Source organism: Bos grunniens, chromosome 24 (assembly GCF_055505025.1).
Source record: "Bos grunniens cultivar Pamir isolate PY7600 chromosome 24, Bosgru_T2T1.0, whole genome shotgun sequence".
Taxonomy (NCBI): Eukaryota; Metazoa; Chordata; class Mammalia; order Artiodactyla; family Bovidae; genus Bos; species Bos grunniens.
This window is the reverse complement of record NC_141188.1, coordinates 12,407,519-12,426,694: the sequence shown is the minus strand read 5'-3', so window position 1 is coordinate 12,426,694 and position 19,176 is coordinate 12,407,519. Positions and strand designations below refer to the sequence as shown.

Below are 19,176 nucleotides of genomic sequence, written 5' to 3'. Positions count from 1 at the left end.
TGCATTGTGATCTGTAAAGATAAAACAAAACAACATAGCAGACCTAGTGATAATAACAGGCAGATTCCAGTGGCCTACTTAGAGCAGCAGCTGTGTTCCTCTTTCAAACAAGTGCAAACATACTAAAAAAAGAATCACATTGAATGAGATGGTACTAAGTGCTAGACGTTAGCGCTCACTCGTAGCTCAGTCAGTAAAGCATCTGCCTGCAATGCAGGAGACCCAGGTTTGATTCCTGGGTGAGGAAGATCCCTGAAGAAGGGAATGGCAACCCACTCCAGTATTCTTGCCTGGAGAATCCCCTGGACAGAGGAGCCTGGCAGGCTACAGTCCATGGGGTCGCAAGAATTGGACACAACTGAGCAACTAAGCCACCACCATGCCTACATTTTGCATGAGAAAATTATATGTATATTAGAGGAGACATACACAACATTATAAGGTGTCAGAGCCAAGACCTAAACACAGCCCAGACTTCCTTGGGGATATCCTTTATAAGATATTTTTCCATAAGTGTTTTCTAGTTTGAAAACTTGCATGCCTCTGGGAACCACCTGTTGATCTGTATATATGGCAGGTCTATCTTAGATTGTTTCGCCTAGTGGCTTTAGGGCTTTGGTGAACTCTGTCTAATTTAAAGTGTCCTCCACTTAGACAACCCTAAATGTGTTCTCTTAAGCTTGGGAGTATGTTAAATGTGAGCTTATTCTTCATGGCAACCAAAATACACTAGCTGTCTTTAGGCAGATATTGTACTTAGGTCAGTTTTTCTGTCTCACATGAGCCTTAAATGAAATCATTCTAACTCACATAGTTAATGGAGAGGAACTTTGTGATACTCGTTTTAGGGAATGGTAAGATCAATTTCAGTTGCGATTAGACTTCTTCCTGTCGTGAGGCCTGGAAGGCAGTATCTCATATATGCAGATGATTTGCAAATCTCTGGCTTGGATCTTAAACAGAACTAGAACATTGTTCTGCCAGACTGCTGACACGAGAAGTCTGAAATTATCATACACTGAACAGTCTTCCTGTGTCCCTGCCTCTTCTCTTGATTTGGTCCCTCCTCGTGTGTTTTTTGAGTGGAATTGGTCAGCCTGCACTCTTCTGTCCCATCCTCTGTAGCCAGTCAGCCCCTAAGTGCTGTTAATTTCACTTTGATTCTTGAATCTGTGTCTTTCGCTCCCTTAATACTCTACCTGATTTTGGCCAGGGTCCATCTCCCCCCGCCCACCCCCCGAATTAATGGCAGCTCCCTTAGTCTCTATCAGCTCCAACCTAATGGAAACACAGAGTAAGCTTTTTAAAAGCAGATGTGATTGCAACACACCCAGCTTAAAATTTCTGTGGCTCCTCATTGCCTACAGACTAGAATCACCTTCTTTCTATGACCTGACTGCTCCCTCTCAGGTGAACCTCTCTCTCATCACTCACAGTGTACTTTAGTCAGATTGCAGAGCAGCACTTTGTCAGACTCATCCTCTTTTGTTTTTTACGTCTTCTTAAAAGCTTTGTTCTCTTGCTTGGAATACCTCTCCCCAGAATCCAACAAGCAGGAGCTCCTTTTTGTATTCAGCACTTAACCTGCTTTGAGTCCAAGTGGGGTGCTGTTCCTAAGGCAGCAAAACAATCTTAGAGCATCTTTCCTGGCTGATGAATGCAAACCAGATTGTCTACTCATCTATCTCGTCTGGTGGACCCCTGCTTTTGGAGGCAATGACTGAGCAGTATTTCATCATTGTATATATGTAGCATCTCAGAAAATCGTGATCTGACATAGACAAGGCATATATCATACATGATATCAAATGAATCCATGGGTGTTTGGGTGTACTCAGTAGTAGAAAAGAACATTTGATTTTTGTCATTATCCCTAATTTGTATTTCTGTTGGACCTGAATATTCCCATTTCAAAATATTCTACAGTTTTAGGCCTTTATTTGAGATCCAGCCTAAAGAGGAAAAAAAAAAAATATTGCAGTAGAGATTTCAAAGAAGCTTTGCTAAAATGCAGTTTAAATTTCAGTTAAAAATGCTATATTTGATATCTATCTGAATCATACACTTGGATTTTGTTAATTACAGCTCTTTATTCTTTGTGAGTATAAGTAATAGGTGACTTTGCCTAGGCTGTGTGTATGCGTGCAAGCTCAGTCGTGTCCAACTTTATGATCCCATGGACTGTAGCCCACCAGACTCCTCTGTCCATGGGATTCTCCAGGCAAGAATACTGGAGTGGGTTGCCATTTCCTCCTCCAGGCGATCTTCCTGACCCAGGGATCGAACCCGTGTCTCCTGTATTGGCAGGCGAATTCTTTCCCACTGAGCTACCTGGGAAGTGTGGGTTCATAAGTGCAAATCCAAACATGGGCCCTCTCTTCTGGGAATCTGCATATATCTGATTACACAGCACGTAGATCCAGACAAAGTGGTAAGCTGATTTCTCTCATCCTTTCCGTCTTTTCTTAGGTGTCATTTCCAATGACATCTCTCTGTGATCACAGCCTGACTTCACTAGTAGCCCTGTATTTTTCCTGTCATTTCACTTTTTAAAACAAATTATTTCATTGCTTGAAACATCTCAGAAGCATTAAATATACTTACATAAAATCCAGATGTTCCTCACAGCCCACAAAGCAAGGCACCTTCTGACACCTGCTCATGTCTCGATGACATTAGACTGATCCCTCACTCACCCAGTAGGAAGAACCACATGGCCTTTCTTTCCATGAAGTTCAAATGTGCCACCCTGTTCCTGAGACCTTCTTCCAGCTTCCTCTAACTGTTGGATTCTTACTATTCTTAGTGCCCCAGTTCAGTATTACTTTGAAAGAGGGAATGTCCTGATTAAATTAGGTGCTCCTCATGCCCACAGTTCTTTATTACAAAACCAGTGTGTTTCCTTTGTAGTGGGTATCATAGTTGGTAAATGTTTATCGTGCTCAAATTTAAAAAAAAACCTTGAAAGTAATGATCTTAATCTCTCTTTTGTAAAACCATTATGTTCTCAAAGCCTAGCATAGGGCACCCAGAAGAAAAAATATTTTGGGGTAAACTGGTGAATAGTACTTATTGCATTCTACTTATGTTACTATATTTGTTTTACATTTTATGCTCTTCATGAATAGGCCCAGTATCTGTTATTCCACTAAATGGAAGAGAGTAGCTAATCAAACACATCAACTAAATTAACTAGGGTTATCAAAATCATATGTGTGTGAATGGTAAAGTGTATGTTTCATTCTGTGCATCAGTTATAGGATTCAAATTTTAGCAAGACCAAAGAAATAGGAACTGGAGTGTGTAACAATTTATTGTAGAAATTCAGAAAAAATGACATTTTAAACCAAATCAGATAGTGCTTATTTTGTGTAGCACTGTTTAAGCATGATGCAAATATAAATTCACTTAATCTTCATAAAGTTACTGTGAAATACTTTCTTTCAATATTATCTCCATTTTGGAGAGAAGGAAACTTGAAGTAGGGGGAGGTAGAAGTTATTAAAAAGCTAAGTTCTACTTGCCCATTGATGTGAATAATTATTTATAATTAATTACTGAACTTGTATTCTGATTATGCTAATAACAATTTTTCATTTAGGTTGTTTTTCACTTATACCTAATAGAGTAATTATTGTAGTATGATAGCTATTTCACTATTCAATATGTCATTTGGTAATTAAATCCCCTACTATAACCATAAGACCATATGCAATTACGATTTTTCTGGTATTTTCAAATCTTTTGTTTAAATCGACTGTCCAGAAGAAACACATGTGAATCACATGTGTGATTTTAACTTTTCAAGGGAACCTCATTAGAAAAAATAGTTTTTAAAGTGAAATAAATGCTAACAATATATTAAAGCAGTATGTATTGTAATCTTAACATGTAATCAGTTATTATTATGTTTTACTTAAAAACTGTCTTTAACATCACATGTACATTTTACACTTAGAGCAATCTGAAATAGTGATAGCCGCATTTCAAGTACTCATTCACCATCCGTGGCTGCCGCATTGAGTAGTGAAGATTCAGACAGCCTTTTATGATTAATACATTCTGAATGTTTATAAAGACCATAGAACAAATAATATTTCTTGGTGAAGGCTGGTTCATCCATCACCTCTTACCTTACTGTCATCTCTTCTGTGAGGCATTCTCTGAGCATCCTGGCTAAACGTTTCCATCCATATATTCTTAGCATATGTTATAATGCTCTGTAACTATTGCATTATATAATAATTGCTTTTTCTTAAAGTTATTGAACTTAATGGCAAGAGCTATCTGCATATCACCATAGTATCTTACCTGTTTGTCAATTTAACAAACATTTATTGAAATCATACTGTCGAGTATTGTTCTTTTGCTTTAGGTATATCTGTGTGGAACAGCATCACTGCCCTTCTAGGGCTTATAGCTTTAGAAAATCTGTGCTCTGTAAAAATTATTGTTGAATTAAGTGATACTCAGACATTTACTTTTTGGAAGCAGTCTATAAACAATGGGGTACACTTAAGAAAGTGATAGTTAACTGGTTTACATATGCACCTTAAAAATCCTTTACAGATTTTTAAGCATGGGGAAAACCGACTGGAAGGTAATTTACATGACTGTGGTTTAAAATGAGCCCCAGACTGAATGTTTAATATGTTAATACGTGAATGGAAAAAGTTGTTCTTTAGTAGAAGTAGCCTTATTTAGAACTTAGTACTATTTTGTGGTCATCAGATTACATCTGCAGAATTCTATCAAGTTCTGGGCAAATAATTCTGTTGTTAGCCTGTGGGAAGTGGGTTAGAAAAGTAGGACCAAAATACTGCCAAGGTGATTCAATAAAAACCATGTTCCAGGTTAAATGTCTAGATGTGTATCTGACACACACCACAGTGAAGGTTGGAAAAAGAGTTCACTGAAGGGAGAGTTAGGGAGTTTGGGATGGACATGTGCACGCTGCCGTATTTAAAAAGGATCACCAACAAGGACCTACTGTATAGCACAAGGAACTCTGCTCAATGTTCTGTGGCAGCCTGGATGGGAAAAGGGCTTGGGGGAGAATGAATACGTGTATATGTATGGCTGAGTCCCTTCTCTATTCATCTGAACTATCACAGCATTGTTAATCAGCTACACCCCAATACAAAAAAAAAAAAAAATTAGAAAAAGAGTTTACTAACTTACAGTGTGAACTTCTAAATTTTTCTACATCTTTAGAGACTGGTACTCTCCCGGTCTGCCTGCTTCTTGGCACCCATGCATGCCTGTATTTTCTTACAGCGAGTCGCATGACGATTTGTACTATATTTATATGTGTATATATAGCCTCCACAGGGAGCTGCTGGGATGTGGGAATCACTCTTGCTATATTTGGCCAGTACCCAGCACTATTTCCTACACACTGGGATACTCGGAAAATGTTGAAATCGAATGTTAGGAAACTGAATTCTACAATCAGAAATGTAGGTCAACATTACACATTTTCTGCTCTAAGAGTGTTCCAACTTCCTTTCTCACATCTACTCTTCCCTGCCTCCTTAGTCTAATCAGAATGACTTTTCTTCTAAAAACAAATCTGATCGTACCATGCTCTCCTTAACCCTTGCTAGTGCCTATGTCTCCTGGCTTCCCTCCCATGTCTGTCTTTACTCTTCCCCCATGTTGGTCTCACACTTTTGTTCGCTGGTTGACTGTGCCCAGAATACTCTTTCATCTCACCTCTTAACCCTCAGGCTTCAGTTATCCTGTTACTTCTTCTGCTTCTGATCTGTTTCCCCTAATAGGTTAATATATCCTTGGTGGTGGTGGTGGAATCACTAAGTTGTGTCTAACTGCTGCAACCCTGTGAATGGTAGCCTGCCAGGCTCCTCTGTACATGGGATTTCCCAGGCAAGAATACTGGAATGGGTAGCCATTTCCTTTTCCAGGGAATCTTCCCGACGTAGGGATCGAACCTGGGTCTCCTGCATTACCAGGCAGATTCTCTCCCAACTGAGCCACGAGGAAGCTCTAATATATCCTTGTAAGATCATATTTTCCTCTTTTGGAATAATTATCACTGTTTTTCTTTTACATACAGTTGTCTTTATTTGATGAATATTTGTCCACCCATTTAATTCTAAGGACTTCCCTGGTGGAGCAGATGGTAAAGCATCTGCCTACAATGCAGGAGACCAGGGTTCTATCCCTGGGTCAGGAAGATCCCTTGGAGAAGGAAATGGCACCCCACTCCAGTATTCTTGCCTGGAAAATCCCATGGACGGAGGAGCCTGGTGGGCTACAGTCCATGTGGTCGCAAAGAGTCGAACATGACTGAGTGACTTCACTTTCACTTTACTTTAATTCTAAGTTCCATGAGGAAATGTATGTTTACTTGTATGCGCAACATTGTATAACTATGTCAAAGTCATGTACTAAATGGTTAACTCATATTTGTGAAGTGGAGTATAAATTCATGAACAAGCACAATACATGTGCATGTCTAGGCTCCAACTAGGCCTAAATCTTTTCTTTTGTCTCCACTCAGACGTATAGTTCATATGACAGAAAGACATGTGATAAAGCGTTTTAAAATATATAATCTTGTGCTTACTTAGGCAGAAAATATTCCTTTTAATACAGGGATTATCTCCATAGCCACTGAAGAGCAGTTAGTACTTCTTCTCCGTAAAGGTTAAAATTTATTTTTTATACATGCTCAAGTAGTTAGAAATTAATATTCTCCCAAGTCATTGAAATGTTAAACTGTCTAACCTTCTAAAAGACTTCCCATTTATTCTCAGCTCCAGGCAAGACTGGGAAATAAAACAAACTTCATAAGATATTAATATCCTAAATGGGTATTGTCCCCATGGGCTGAGGCACCCATGGGTTCTCAGGTTTCACTTTTCCTAAACACTGTAATTGAAGGTCAGAAGGCAAGTTTGAAAATACATTTACAACAGAGCATAATAAATAATTGTAAGATGTAGATAATATATGACAAGATCCATTGTACTTATATGAAAGAAAGAGAATTTAGAATTTTGAAATATTTTGTCTTCTAAGATACTGACTTAAATGAAAATAACATCTAATTCTTACGTCTAATTCTACCCTTCTTCATACCCTCATTACTCTTATGCCGTCACTCCTTCCATCCTTCTGTGCTCAGTTGAACATTTGCTTCATCCCAGCGCCCCACTTTGTGTGGCGTATTTCTCATTTTCAACTGCTTCCAACAGTCCACCCATCACAATTCTTTGGATACTCACCTTTGCTTTCTGTGTCTTAACTTGGTTTGACTTCTTAATGAGAAGTCTTTGTTGGTTAAACTTTCTGCTGCAATTATTTTTGTTTCTAGCAGACGATATAAAAAAGTTTCAGAAACTAAAGTATATAAATCTAAATTTCCTGATGTGTCTTTCTGGGTTCTAGCAACTTTTACCTGAGTTCTCAGCTTTTATCTCTATTAGAACTTCTATGAAGTTCTAAGCTCACAGCATGAGAGAAAGTGCAAAGGCTTTGAAGATAGATGGGAGTACTACTCAACCCAGATTATCATGTTGACCACAGAGAGATTATTTCGTGTCTGAGACAATCTGCTAGTGGGAAAAGACTTATTCCAGAGAATTACTGGGAAGGTCAGCTGATATTCTGCATTCAGACCATCATCTTACTTTACTGTTTTTTTTCTCTCCCATTTCATTGTTAGGCATAGGTCTTGCCATAAGCTTGATATGCCTTCTACTTTGCTTATTACCTAACTTCATTCTTGGTTTTCCCTCAGGGGAGAAACACAACGTCTTCACTTGCTGTGTTCACAGAAGTTTGCATGAATGTTCTTGTAGGTCACAGGATAACTATGAACACATCTCTGTTGCACAACAGCAAGTGCCTGGCCTGTTGCTTATCTCCGTACATGATTCCCGAATCTCTTTGATCTCTCTAGTCCCCACTGTGAGCACAGAAGTTGGCTATAACTATCACATATGGCTAGGTTCAGATTAAGTGACTTGTCCAAGTTGTAACTACTGGGCAAATATCACGCAGCTAATATCAGGAAAGAATGGACTTTTATCAAAGGCCTGCTTGACACCAAAGCTATATGTTAATTTTCAAGTTTGATACCAGAATGTTACAACAGAAACATATTGATCTTTTGTGAACATGTTTTTGCTGTAGCATTCTGGCATGGAGCTTGAAAACTAAAAGGCTTTGGAGTGGTGGACATGATAATATTCAGAAGACAAAAAGGGACAGGGTTGGGAATCTACTTAGCAAAGAGCAAATACTGTACACAGCAGAGTATTTATGGGAATAGACAGGAAATGAATGATGCCTCATTCATTTCAAAACCATGGGTTTTGGTATTACACATTTGCTACTTTGATGAAGCCAGTTGAAAACATTCAAGTGTAGTAAATAAGATGAAAGAAAGATGAAGAGAAAAGCATTTATGTGCCATGGCAACAGGAGAAAGTGGGCAGAAAGCTCAGAAATGTATATCAGTTCCTAAACTGTAGGTTGCAGGTAAAGCAACCTACAGTTGTGGGGGAACCAGGGTCAAACAGGAAAGGAAGTAAAGGAAGTAAAAAAGTACCGCAATAAACAAGTGGCTTCCCCCTATTTCTAAAGATCCCCAGTAAGATTATTTTTGTCAGTCACATTCCTACTGATGATGGAAAACAAATAGCAAACACATGCCTAAGAAAGCATATACTTTTCATTGACGATAACAAAATGGTTAAAATTAATTCATGTTTAGATTTTGCTTTTTAAAACAAATTGAGGGTGAAGGCTGGAATATGCTTCACCCCTACTCATTACCTTTAATTACTCCAAATTACTTTGATGTCTTTCTTAGTTTTATATTTTTGTTCTCAAATGTATTCTTAATGCCAAAGAAAAACCTTAAAGGGTATTTTAAATATAAACTTCTTTTTAAACTGCTGAGAGTAATATACCTCAAACAGTAATCCACTCAGTATATATTTGGGGACTTCTAGACCTTCCAGGAAAACAGTTCTTGTGATTAAAAATTGTTAAAAGGATATCTTTTTTGTAGCCAAAGATAATTCACTGACTTTCACTAATGATTATATATTTTTGAATTCTAAAATTCAAGAATGCCTTTCTACTTCATTTTCATTCGTAGGCCATGAAATCTAATATGTTCCCAAGTCAAGCAGCATTAAGTAACTCGTAGCCAGAGCAGAGCAACAGTCATCATTCGTGTATACAGTTGTCCAGCTGCATCTGTGGGGAGCTGATTCCCGAAGTCAAGAACGCTCAAGTCCTTTACGTAAAATGGTGTAATATTTACATATCACCCATGTACATCTTCCCCTTTACTTCAGATCATCTCTAACACCCAATACAATGTAAACGTTATGTCAGTAGTTGCAAATTCAATGTAAATGTTGTATAAATCGTAGCCTAAGTGAAGCAAATTCAAGTTTTGCTCTTTGGAACTTCCTGAAATTGAAAAACAAAAAAAAAAGTTTCAATCTAAGTTTGGTTGAATCTTTGGATGTGGAACCTGCCGATCCAGAAGGCCAACTGTATTTATTAAGAGGCGCAAAAGTGCACATTCAGTTTGAGAAAAGCGAGGTAGATGATCTTATTTGCAAAGGAGAAAGAGGCACGGATATAGACTAGAAATGTATGGACATCAAGGGGGAAGAGGAGGATAGGATGGATTGGGACTGGTGTATACACTACTGATACTATGCATGCTGCTGCTGCTGCTGCTAAGTCGCTTCAGTCATATCCAACTCTGTGTGACCCCATAGACAGGAGCCCACTAGGCTCCCCCATCCTTGGGATTCTCCAGGCAAGAATACTGAGGTGGGTTGCCATTTCCTTCTCCAGTGCATGAAAGTGAAAAGTGAAAGTGAAGTCGCTCAGTCGTGTCCGACTCCTAGGGACCCCATGGACTGCAGCCTACCAGGCTTCTCTGTCCATGGGATTTTCCAGGCAAGAGCACCAGAGTGGGCTGCCTGCCATTGCCTTCTCCGGATACTATGTATAAAATGGATTAATTGGCAGGAACCTACTGTAAAGCACATGGAACTCTGCTCAATGCTCTGGGTTGACCAAAATAGGAAGGAGATCCAGAGAAGACCAGATATATGTATATGGCTGATTCACTTTGCTATACAGCAGAAACTAGCACAACATTGTAAAGCGACTAAACTCCAAAAAAATTAACTTACAAAAAGTATATTCAGTTTGTTTAAAAGTATAGCCAGTGTAGTTGTTTGTCTCTGTTTTCCAGTGCAAACATCTCCTTTATTATGTATGTTTTGATAAAAGAAAAACTCCTAATGTTAAAGAAATGATTGATTTCTTCCATCAATCTTTGGCTACTGCTAAAACCTTACAACCTGTAGGCATAACACCTGTAGGCATAATACATTAAAAACTCAGTTCAGTGTTTCATGCTGAAAGTGGGACTCTATTAGAGGGAAGCTTTTAATGTTTGTATAGGGTCTGACATACTGGATTTTATTTAACAGCTGAGTTTCCTAGACAAGTACTAGGCATTTCTTCAAAGAACCCAGCCAAATGCTATAATCCATTTCCCTCGGAAATGGCAGTTGTTAAATTAGACCCCAAACATTTATGAATGTCGCTTTGCCTTTCCAGCAATTAAAAGAGTTCCAAAAAAAAAAAAAAAAGAAAGGTCCCTTTGTGTTTCATGGCTTTGAAATTATTATGTTAATCTTGAGCTGGTCCTCCCATGAGCTCTGTCAAATGCTTTGGAGGTTACATTCAAGAGGGTGGCATCATTCTGAACTGGTGTGGGAAAGGGTTTCTTGATGTATAAAAAGTGTTTGATATTAAAGGCGTTTTAGCAATTTGAGCGCATCTACTGCTGTGAGTTCCCGCGTAAGTAGGCAGCCCATTCATTTCCCTTTAAAGGACAAACACCTGAAATCAACACCAGAGACCTACTTTCCCCAGGATGGAGGGGGTAACCGGTGAGTTGACTGAAACTGTCCCTTTGCTATTTCCTTGTCATAGTGCTGATCCTCCTGATCGTCACCATGAGAAGACGGAAAAAAGAGCCCCTGATTTTCGACGAAGAGAGAGATATCAGAGAAAACATCGTCCGATACGACGACGAGGGTGGGGGAGAGGAAGACACGGAAGCCTTCGACATGGCCGCGCTCAGAAACCTCAACGTCATGAGAGACACCAAGACCCGGAGGGATGTGACCCCGGAAATCCAGTTTTTGAGTCGACCGACTTTTAAAAGCATCCCGGATAATGTCATTTTCCGGGAATTTATTTGGGAGAGACTGAAAGAAGCCGACGTGGATCCCTGCGCCCCGCCTTATGATTCCTTGCAGACGTACGCCTTCGAGGGGAACGGCTCGGTGGCGGAATCTCTCAGCTCCCTAGATTCCATCAGCTCAAACTCTGATCAGAATTATGACTACCTTAGTGACTGGGGACCGCGTTTTAAACGCCTCGCAGACATGTATGGAAACGGCCAGGACAGCTTGTACTCATAGCCCTGGAGACCTTCGTTTGAAAGGTACTGAAGGAAAAGTAAAGGCAAAAAAAAAAAGAAGAAAAAAAAACAGCAACACAAACAAATGACGTGCAGAACACAAGAACTCCGCTTGCTCAAGGGAAATGGTTGTAAATATTCCTCCATTTTTAACTGTTTAGGTTTCTGCCTTGGTGAAGCAAATCTTCATTAGACTTGTCCAAGGGACTGCACTGACCACAGACTCTGAGCATTTGAAAGCTTTTTTGATTGAAAAAAAAAAAAAAGAAATGCTCAGTGGTTTGTGAATAGACAGCAACTCTCAGATACCTGCAAAGGCACCCAGCCTTCTGAGTGAGTAGTGCAGTGATGGTATCGGCAGTGAGGGAGTAATACACCATATGCCAGGAAAAAGTCCTGGAACTTCTTGCATATCAAAACTTGGGACAAATTTAATTTACAGTGATGCTTTCTGCTTGCTAGATTAGAGCATCCAGCAGAATTTTATTGCTGTGGGTTAGCAAATATATTTTATTTCGCAATATAAAAATTCTCAGAAAATCCTCCCCAGTCCTCCAATACAAGCCAATAAAATTTGGTTTAAGGCAACATAAACCGTTGTTTAGCAGATAAATCCAGAAGTGTTCCAAATAAGCAACAGGTAAATCATTCTTAAAGTTGGCAATCTTTTTGAGATACTTGTGTAGGTATGAAAAACAGTTGCTGTCTATTCGTTGCCTTTTTTTTATTATCTCTTCTGATTTGTACAGGAGACTACCTTTTCTTTTTTTATTTGACACATGGTGTTATATTTATTTTGGAGCTCCAATCTCCACTCAATTCAGGTCCATCTTCCTGCCTCGGAATATTAAGCTCATCAGAACATGTTGATTTGTTTCCACTCTGAGCTACATGAAGGAAATGAAGCATAGAAATAGAAAGAAAGAAAAAAAAAGGTTGAGCAATTGAGCCCTTAATACTGTTCACATCTCAGAGAGGAACACAGCTACAAGGACATAGAAGTTGTCTGTCTGAGCCATTAGAATTTAGAGAACATTGGAAGGAAGTGTATTATAGAAGGAAGATTTCAGAGAGAATTGAGATTTTCTTTGATGCGAGATTTATTTTTCAAGGTAACAAGTTCTAGAAGCTCCAAAAACTTTTGAGAATTTGTTTTCCCCTCCTCCTTTGCTGTAAAAATATGGACAGATTTTTTTGAATATATCTTAAACAATGTAATGTTATAAATTTCAAAATCCATCTTTTAATTCTGATGCAAATATGTTTCTCAAGAATTATCCAAATAGTGTATACTTTCTGTACCAGTTTAGACGTGCCAAAGTGAGCAGAGGAAATTCAAGTAATCACATGTGTTTGAGAAAAAGAATTTTATGACGAAAGTGTTATTTCTACCTAACATTATTTTCTAGGTTAATACTAGTTTAATGTGAATATAGTCAAGTAAGAATGAATTTTTTTTTCTTTTTACCTTTTAAAAAGGGTTTATTGATGGGTTCTAATAAATCTACAGATAGTGGACATTGTATAGGAAATTGTGTTTCTAAAAGTGCTTTCTGAAAGACAAACACTGGAACCAGAGTATCAGTATTTTGATTACATGAGGAGAAACTCTGTAGGATTCTGTAAAATTGCAGCCCACCTTTAGAAATGAAGTATGTGAAAGTGGCCTTCAGCTTCATCAAAATAAATAATTCAATAAATACGATTATCTGTAAACAGTTCTTTCATTTGAATAGTTTTATAGACATTGTTTCATGACTAGACATGCTTCTTGCTGTATTAATACACATATGCATATGCAAAACCAATTGTATAACAGAGTAAAGGATACTGTTCATGACTTTTAATCACATACGTTTTTCAGATTACAAAAGTAAAGCATAGTACATTCACCCAAGTCCATAAAATCAGAATGCAGTGCAGGAATGATATAAATGTTAAGTCAGCAAGGTGCTGAGAATATGATTGTGTAATAATCCCCTTGTCCACGAGAAGATAAAATAGTACATTTGGGTTATGATGTCACAGCTGCTGATTGTTGCATAAATGGAAGTTTGAATGTACTTTAGAAAAGGAACATCGCACCATTCATCTTGCTTTCTCTCCTTTTAAAGTATATATATTTTCTTCTTTTTTCAAAAAAAATTTCATATTTGCCAGTAAATGATTGGGGGGAAGGCTTTAATTTAAATAAAGATTTGAAATTCTTGCATATACTCAATTGCCATTTTGTGTGTGAAAGATGATGATAATACGGTATTGAACTTGATTCAGTGGTGTTTAAAAGAAATCTTGAGATGGCTGCAAGTGTGTCCCTAATAGAGAATTTATATGAAGTATTCTAGCTAAGCTTCTTTTAATGATGGTGAATGTTATTTTAGTTCTCTTTTTTTTCTTCTGAAATCTAGGGTTATATATGTTTATCTGACATCCTTGAGAGAGAGGCTCTGTTGTAAACCCAGAGAGTAGTCAATGAACAAAAATCAGTGTTAGAGCTAGTTACAGAATTTTCCAAAAGCGTCTAAATAAATACCTGTTATATCATCTAACCACTAAAATTCAGTGGTGGACTGGAGCCAGCTCAGAACAACTCCTAAGTACCAATTCTGCATATTTCTTCCCGATTCTGCTTCTAGTGATAATATCTTGGTAGGTCAGCCATGGTGGTAATAGACCTTCACAGAAATCAGCAAACACTACCTTTTCTTTTTTTGAGAACTGTTAATAGTTGGTAGCTGTTTACTAACACTTCACTGTTTGCTTTATAAAAGGAAATCTAGTTGTAAATACAGTATGAATGAATAGAATATCAAATGATGAAATGAGAGCAATATGTGCCCTGTTCTACTAAATACAGATTCATGTAGTCGTGACTTCCTAGTATCAGATCCTTGGAGCTACAGGTAGAAAAGGAGGGGACCCGCTTCATATGGGATGCAGAAAATGGTTGGGAAGTCAACAACTTTACATATTTTCCATTTGTCCCTGTGGGGGCACCATTAGAAACTGAAGGTATACAAAGTAATGCATATTTTGGACAATTTCATTTCTTAAAATTAATTGCATTTAACTTGTTACCTTCCAACTCAAAGAAATAAACTCAGGCCTCTACTCTAGATTATTACTCTTGGATAATTTTAAGTCAGCATAAAGAATAGGAAAGCTAAACCTTATCAAGAAAGTGGAATTTTGCTGATCAAGCCTAAATTATGATTCCGGATGTGCACTATGCTAAAGCAATATTCCAAAGTCAGTTGCAGACCAAAATTAGGAAGGAGAGAAGAAGACAAGATGCTGTACAGAGGCAATGAGTAGATCTTTCTATAAGCAGTCATCTAGATGAAGCTGGTCAACTTTCCTTTGGTGGGAAGCTCAGCTGAGGCTGACTGCAGTTACAGTTAGACACAGGCAAGAAATAATAATGTGAAGGTTTTGCTACCCGCCTATTCACTCTGCCCTCTGAAAATGTCTTACATTTATTTTAACTTCACGCACAAATACATCTACCACACTGGATGACGAGCAGTCTTCGGCAATTATTCTCATGTAAATGGCGTAGTTGTATAAGGTAGGAATTGTATTTGTGGTATGGTGCACATACTCAAAGAACTTACATGCAAATAAAGTGTTAGCATCATATTCAAATATAAAATCCAAAAGAGCTTAAGATAAAGTTAGATATACTGCAAGAGGCAAAAAGCATCTTGTTTAAATATTTTAACATTGTTAAGTACTACTTACAAATATTAAGCATCAAATTTTCCATGTTATTTTGACACCTTTTGACTTCAGCCACCTGATGAGAAGAGGTGACTCGTTGGAAAAGACTCTGATGCTGGGAAGGACTGAAGGCAGGAGGAGAAGGGGCAACAGGCATCACCAACTCAATGGACAGGAGTCTGAGCAAACTCAGGGAGATAGTGAAGGACAGAGAAGCCTGGTGTGCTGCAGTTCATGGGGTCACAAAGAGTTGGACATGGCTGAGTGACTGAACAACAACAAAAGTTGACTTTCAAACTGTTCTAACTACCCAAGTTGTTTCTAAATCATTATTTGAAGGTTTACAGGCTGCCGTCTATGGGGTCGCACGGAGTCGGACACGACTGAAGCAACTTAGCAGCAGCAGCAGATCTAATTAAAGTTGATTGAAAGAAAGCTTGGACTTACTCTAAACTGTTTCTGGTCAGGGATGTCTGGGGACAGATGGAACGTATGTGACAGTTAACACATAAGAAAATTCATTTTCTGTTTGTCTAGGTAGTTTATTTGAACTTAAATCTATCAGTTTAGTTCAGTCACTCAGCGTTTCTGACTCTTTGCGACCCCATGCACTGCAGCACACCAGGCTTCCCTGTTCATCACAAACTCCTGGAGATTACTCAAACTCATGTCGATCGAGTCAGTGATGCCATCCAAACATCTCATCCTTTTGTCTCATTCTCCTCCCACCTTCAATCCTTCCCAGCATCAGAGGCTTTTCTAGTGAGTCAGGTCTTTGTATCAGGTGGTCAAAATAGTGCAGCTTCAGTAACATTCCTTCCAATGAATATTCAGGACTGATTTCCTTTAGGATGGACTGGTTGGATCTCCTTAAAGTCCAAGGGACTTTCAAGAGTCTTCTCTAACACCACAGTTCAAAAGCATCAATTCTTCGGCATTCAGCTTTCCTTATAGTCCAACTCTCCCATCCATACAGGACTACTGGAAAAACCATAGCTTTGATTAGATGGACCTTTGTTAGTAAAGTAATGTCTCTGTTTTTTAATATGCTGTCTAGGTTTGTCATAACTTTTCTTCCAAGGAGCAAGCGTCTTTTAATTTCATGACTACAGTCACCATCTGCAGTGATTTTAGGGCCCCCCAAAATAAAGTCTCTCACTGTTTCCATTCTTTCCTCATTTACTATGAAGTGATGGGACCAGATGCCATGATCTTAGTTTTCTGAATGTTGAGTTTTAAGCCAACTTTATCACTCTCTCTTTCACTTTCATCAAAAGGCTCTTTAGTTCTTCTTTGCTTTCTGCCATAAAGGTGGTGTCATCTGCACATATGAGGTTATTGATATTTCTCCCGGCAATCTTGATTCCAGCTTGTGCTTCATCCAGCCCAGCATTTTGCATGATGTTCTCTGCATAGAAGTTAAATAAGCAGGGTGACAATATGCAGCCTTGACATACTCCTTTCCTGATTTGGAACCAGTCTGTTGTTCCATGTCCAGTTCTAACTGTTGCTTCCTGACCTGCATACAAATTTCTCAAGAGGCAGGTCAGGTGGTCTGGTATTCCCATCTCTTTCAGAATTTTCCACAGTCTGTTGTGACCCACACAGTCAAAGGCTTTGGCATTGTCAATAAAGCAGAAGTAGATGCCTTTCCAGAACTCTTGCTTTTTCGATGATCCAGTGGATGTTGGTTATTTGATCTCTGGCTCCTCTGCCTTTTCTAAAACCAGCTTGAACATCTGGAATTTGACTGTTCATGTACTGTTGAAGCCTGGCTTGGAGAATTTTGAGCATTATTTTGCTAGTGTGTGAGATGAGTGAAATTGTGTGGGAGTTTGAACATTCTTTGGCATTGCCTTTCTTTGGGATTGGAATAAAAACTGACCTTTTCCAGTCCTGTGGCCACTGATGAGTTTTCCAAGTTTACTGGCATATTAAGTGCAGCATGTTAACAGCATCATTTTTTAGGATTTGAAATATCTCAACTGGAATTCCATCACCTCCACTAGCTTTGTTTGTAGTGATGCTTCCTAAGGCCCACTTGACTTCATGTTCCAGGTTGACTATCTTTAGGTGAGTGATCACACTAAAAGAGTGGTTATCTGGGTCATGAAGATCTTTTTTGTATAGTTCTGTGTATTCTTGCCACCTCTTCTTAGTATCTTCTGCTTCTGTTAGGTCCATACCATTTCTGTCCTTTATTGTGCCCATCTTTGCATGAAATGTTCCCCTGGTATCTCTGATTTTCTTGAAGAGATCTCTAGTCTTTCCCATTCTATTGTTTTCCTCTATTTCTTTGCATTGATCACTGAGGAAGGCTTTCTTATCTCTTTTGCTATTCTTTGGAACTGTGCATTCAATATTGCACAATATTCAAAATTGACTTTTCTATAGTCAATTATTTTTAAATTATTAACATATATTGTGTATGTATTCCATGGTATATGAAAGTTTAGGAAAACTAACATAATAAGATTAAGTAACAAATCATCATCATAATCAAAAGAACAAGAAAGGAATAATAGCATTTCCATTTTCAGTGTAATTGAAATTGTTTCAGAAGAGTGGGATTAGCCCTTAAGAAAAATGGGAGTTATTTGAGGCTGTGACTTGGCAGGTACTATAAAGTATAATTCCAGGAGTAATTTTTCAAGCAAAAACGAGACAGCCTGTGTGTGCAACATTCTTGACACTTTTTCATTATTATGCTGCCTTGTACTGGCTTGGATCTTAAAAGAACAGGTGTGTGTGTATGATTGAGTGACATTGGAAAGTATGTCTGAAACGACCTTAAAAAATAACCTAATATTATCTTGTTAATTCCAGTGTATTATTGTCATTTGGCAAATGCCTATTAAGCAATAAGACAAAGTCTGATAAATTCAAGGGAGCAATATTTTGTTTGCTTAAGAATCTAAATTGGGAAAGGATTGTGGTGTTAAGGGGACAGCATTTAGCTGAACTATCTGGATAACTGTCTTCCTCGTTTTCTTTTTATTGTGTAGATGCCATCTCATTGTCAACACAGAATGTGGAATGTGAATTATTTATTGTGACTTGTCACCAGGCTTTGGCTTGTTGAGCATCACTGGTGTAAGAGGAAGCACCCCTTGTCCGTGGTTATCAAATCTGGGTAGAAGTCAGTTCCAGCACATTTTGGCTGTGCCCTGGATACCACTCTAATTCTCTGAACCTTTATATCTTTGTGATTAAAACTGAGTTAATTACCATCCTGTCTGTTTTAGAAGCTTGTGAGATGATTAAGTGAAAATGCTGTGTAAACTGTAAAGCACTGTAAAAATGTAAGGCTTTATTATGGAAAATTATGGAAATTATGTAATAAGATTGATTATATTTCCTCTTAGTGGTAAACATGGATAATTTCTGGCTTGGGAAATATGCAATAGGGGAAAAAACATGCAATTAATATCCTAAGTTGGGAAAAGACACAATTGATATTATTAATTGAAGCAACTACTTTAGAACAGGTATTTTATAAAGTCTTTCATGAGTTTGGGTAAACTCCAGGAGTTGGTGATGGACAGGGAGGCCTGGCGTGCTGTGGTTCATGGGGTCGCAAAGAGTCAGACACGACTGAATGATTGAACTGAACTGAACTTATAAGGTCTTTGCAGGTTGAGATCCAAACCAAACTAATTTAACTGCTAATAAGAGTTAAGCAAATCAGCATGGGCATGCTGATAGAGAATTCAATAATTCTGTCAATCATGACTGGTGCTTGTGTAATTAATCATTTATATACTTCAAAGAATTAGAGTAGAATAATACTGACTTAATATGAAAACCATTCTGTACTCTTGATGACTTGAAAGCATTTTCAATATCTTCCAATAGCCTTTTATAAATGAAGAAGCCATCAGAAATTAAAAAATAATATGCATAGGTACTACTGATATGTTAGTCTACTCATAAAATGAGCATTAAGAAATCTTCTTTGT

The 19,176-nt window shown here is 38.1% G+C and overlaps 1 protein-coding gene across 17 annotated transcripts in view; it reads left to right on the top strand.

Annotated features, from left to right (window-relative positions):
• Nucleotides 1–18,447, top strand: part of CDH7 (cadherin 7) — a 154,128-nt gene extending 135,681 nt beyond the window's left edge. For 16 of the 17 annotated variants that reach the window (XM_086372225.1, XM_086372237.1, XM_086372220.1 and 13 more), the window contains one exon: nucleotides 11,005–13,713. In XM_086372225.1, the coding sequence (XP_086228351.1) occupies nucleotides 11,005–11,498 (494 nt within the window). In that variant the 3' untranslated portion in view covers nucleotides 11,499–13,713. Of the gene's footprint in view, nucleotides 1–11,004; nucleotides 13,714–18,222 lie in introns of those variants that run through there. The other variant, XM_086372234.1, reaches the window with a different exon arrangement.
• Nucleotides 18,448–19,176: the final 729 nt, after the last annotated feature.